At 30.4% G+C, this 3,670-nt stretch overlaps 1 protein-coding gene across 1 annotated transcript in view; it reads left to right on the top strand.

Annotated features, from left to right (window-relative positions):
* Positions 1–2,505: 2,505 nt before the first annotated feature.
* Positions 2,506–3,670, top strand: part of LOC105622969 (DTW domain-containing protein 2) — a 23,302-nt gene continuing 22,137 nt past the window's right edge. Inside the window, exon 1 of the mRNA XM_012204374.1 lies at positions 2,506–2,588. Coding sequence (XP_012059764.1) covers positions 2,506–2,588 — 83 coding nt within the window. The remainder of the gene's footprint in view (positions 2,589–3,670) is intronic.

The following is a 3,670-nucleotide window of genomic DNA, read 5'->3' as shown; positions in this document are numbered from 1 at the left end:
AAATATTCACATATTATAAGAGGCTGATCCTGAAATCCTATAAATTAAGCACTCTAAAAGTAGTGAGAGATAAGGGGACTCACTTTAATAAAACATCCTGATTTATCGATTATGATAATTAAGATCTGAAATCGTACTATAACCTCCTTGTAATAGGCCCTAGAAACAGATTTTGTAGGCAAACTACAGGCGTTTCAGTTCAAATAAATTTTATTTTTATTTTTATAATCGCTATATTGGATTCGCCATTTTTAATTTCGAATTTTTTGTACCACATTTTTTTATCAGCAGTATCAAAAATCCCTAAATATCGAATTTGACAACAATTAGAGGATTTTTAACAATTTTGTTCGCCATATTGAATTCGCCATTTTGAATTTTGAAATTCTGACTACAGATTCATAGTCAGCGATTAAAAACCTATGACTACAGCTTTTAATAATAAAATAAAAAAATCGAATTTTGACTTTTGGCCAATTTTTCAGACTTTTATCCCACTGTGATACGTTTAGATCTATAAAAGTACTATTTCATAGTGTCGCAACGACACCGACATGGAGATCAAACTCCAGTGGCCAATCACGAAAAAAAATGGATTCGAAATACGATGTAAAAAAACCCATGAAAAATCCAGCAGATGTGATTTTAGTGCCACGCCTTGCGGGAAAAGTTAGAAGTAATGACTGTCATATGATCACAGATCACACGTATCTATTACACATACTACATATTGTACATACATGTGACCTGTAATCACGTGACAGTCACACATGATTACTATGATTTTCCTACATGTTTCGAGACTACTACTTTCAGGGCTACTACTTTCTCGAGTTTGATCTTCTTATTACTTCGTGGACATCGATAAATGATCACGTGATTGAATTCTCCCTCAATTTATCCACTATCTTGTCGCCAGCGACACCCTTGAAAAGTTAAATTAATCCAACTTTTAGCGATAATAAGGATATTTACTTAAGCTAATTCCAAAATATCTTTTCCGAGGAAAATTTTCGAAATATATAGGACATGTAATGTATACTGTAATATTTCGAATAAAATTTTCCTCGGAGAGGACGTTTTGGAATGTAGTCTTAGAATACGGATGTCATCGCAAAATTTGATAAAAATATACTCATTCGATAACGTTTCCATTCGAAAGAATGAGAGAATGTAGTAGAATGTAGAATTAAGTAGAAAAATGCGACAGTCTGTCTGTTTCTTATGAAACGATTATTCAGGTTAGGAAAATGAGTTTTCTTTATCTGAATAGTTATTAGAACTGTGTAATGTAAACGTCACTCGAATGTCCTCGTGCATTATCTTATTATCCAATGTTAAATACAAGGCTAAAATGATACATAGAAGTATTCGGGTAATGTTTTCGAACTTAGCCCAACTCTAATATTTAATAATTCGCTTCATGATGCATATTATCACGTTTTTTTCTGATTATTTTTATTTTTATTTTCAATTTATTTATACCGACTTTTCTTCATAATCGATCTTCATAATCAATACATTATACTAATTTAATTATTGTATTATTAAATTATTACTATTTATTATTATTATTATTTAATTATTATATTATTTGTTATTATTTGCGATAATTTCATGAAATTTTCAGATGGTTGTTGTACATACTTGTGGCATATGTGAAATGATTATAGACGAAAAAAACATTTCGACTCATGGGTGTATGTAACCAGTTATTCGTTGATAATTTTTTTAAATCCATGTTCATGTCATATCTTTTAAATGATGGAGATCAACCTAAAATCTTTTTTTTATATTTTCTTTTTAAATTTGTACATTTATTAATGCATTAGTCTATTTTTGCTGTAGTTTCGCTTTATTTTTGTTGTGCACAATCGCATCAACTTGGTAAGTCCAATCGTAATACCATTTTTAATATGACATTTTGGACTTTACAGAATTTTATACAACACAATTAATATAATTAAAATTTATCAAAAATTTATCATTGTTAGCCCATTTATATATAAGCGACATATAAAATCACGTGACTCATTTATCGCTGAATATGAGCGACAAGTGACAATGAATACATACCTTAAGGAATCAAAAGCAAGAACAAATCGTATTGAAGAGTTTTAGAGTCTTTGCACAATAAAAGGAACAGGAAACAGAGAACAGAGAATAAGAATTTCAATTTGTCAGAAACTGTGTATTCCATGCAATACATGATTTCTGATAGGTTGAAATTCTTATTCTCTGTTCTTTGTTCCTTGTTCCTTTTATTGTGCGGAGTCCCTTACACAGTTGCAAAGCTGTTTTCTCTGCAGCCATTACTGTTTATGTGTATGGATGATCGTTTTCTTCCTATATTTTGTGCGACTTTATATGACTTACTCAGTTTTCGCTATGAACATTATGATATCGATATATGATGATTACGAAACTTGACACTCGTACCGCTTCGATCACGTCATCTGACATTACAATTGTTAAATAATCTTTACTTTTCATTATTCACTTGTCATGAATGAGGATAACGTGTGGAGTGAACTAGCGAGCATTTCTGCTGATCCCCCTGAGACAAGAGACAAGTGTCAACAATGCAAGCAAGTGTTAAAAAATCCTTACCCAATGTTATAAAGGAGATAATTATGAAAGAGACAAGCTTAATTACATAAAATGAAAGAATCTAACAGAAGAAAAACGTCATTCTGCTCTGTGAAACAAGAAATTAATCGTTAAAGTTGATGTCTATTCAGGTTAGGAAATATGCTATAGCCACGCAAAAGTGCGATATGAGCATGCGATAAGATCACTTCCATGCTCCGTGACTTTTACGTATGTATTTAATTACTTGTTGGTGAACTATTCTCTGCTATAATTTAATTATAGCTCTGCTGTAATTATTCGGTTTAGCATTCGCACCTCAAAAATCAATGAAATTAGGCTTATTGGCACGATTTTGCATGAAATGAAAAAATCTGGCAAAAAATAGCCTGCTCTGTGATCCGAGATATGGTAATTGTTTAGATAGAATAATCTCCTTCCCTCCCTCATCTCAAATCTTAATAAAAATACACTTATTCGACATGTTTTCACTCAAAACGAAAGAATCTGGCAAAAAAATGCAGCGGCCTCGTGAATTATTAAGTTTTATTATTAATCGAGTTATTACAATAAGTGTTAAAGATTTTAGAAATTAAGATATCTATCATTTCGATTCGAACAGCTCTATGTATGTTTTGCATTAATTACATACTCATTGCTTTAAAAACATATTTAAGCCTATTCTACAATGCTCTTTTTCCTGTTTCTTGTTTTTTACCTTTTGCCTTTTGCTAATTTTTTTGTTAACTCCTTTGTAATCGTTTTATCGACAATTGTATTTCTTGCTATATATTTTTTGTTTCGAAGTTCGTTAATTCTTATCTTAGACGACATAAAACAAAAAACCGAATAATTAGAAAGACAAGATGTAAAAAATAACAAAAAGCAAGAAACTGGAAACAAAAAGCACATTGTAGAACAGACTTTACTGCTTTAAAAACACAAATTCTCTATTTCACAAACATAAATCACTGCTAATGCAAAGAATTTGTGTGTTTAAAGCAACGAATTTTTGTTTGTAAACCTATGAATTTATATAATTAATGCAGAATATATATATATATATATATATATATATATA

The sequence above is a fragment of the Atta cephalotes genome (assembly GCF_000143395.1).
Source record: "Atta cephalotes unplaced genomic scaffold scaffold00051, whole genome shotgun sequence".
Lineage (NCBI taxonomy): Eukaryota > Metazoa > Arthropoda > Insecta > Hymenoptera > Formicidae > Atta > Atta cephalotes.
The sequence above is the reverse complement of the archived record's forward strand: the minus strand, read 5'-3'. Positions and strand labels throughout refer to the sequence as shown.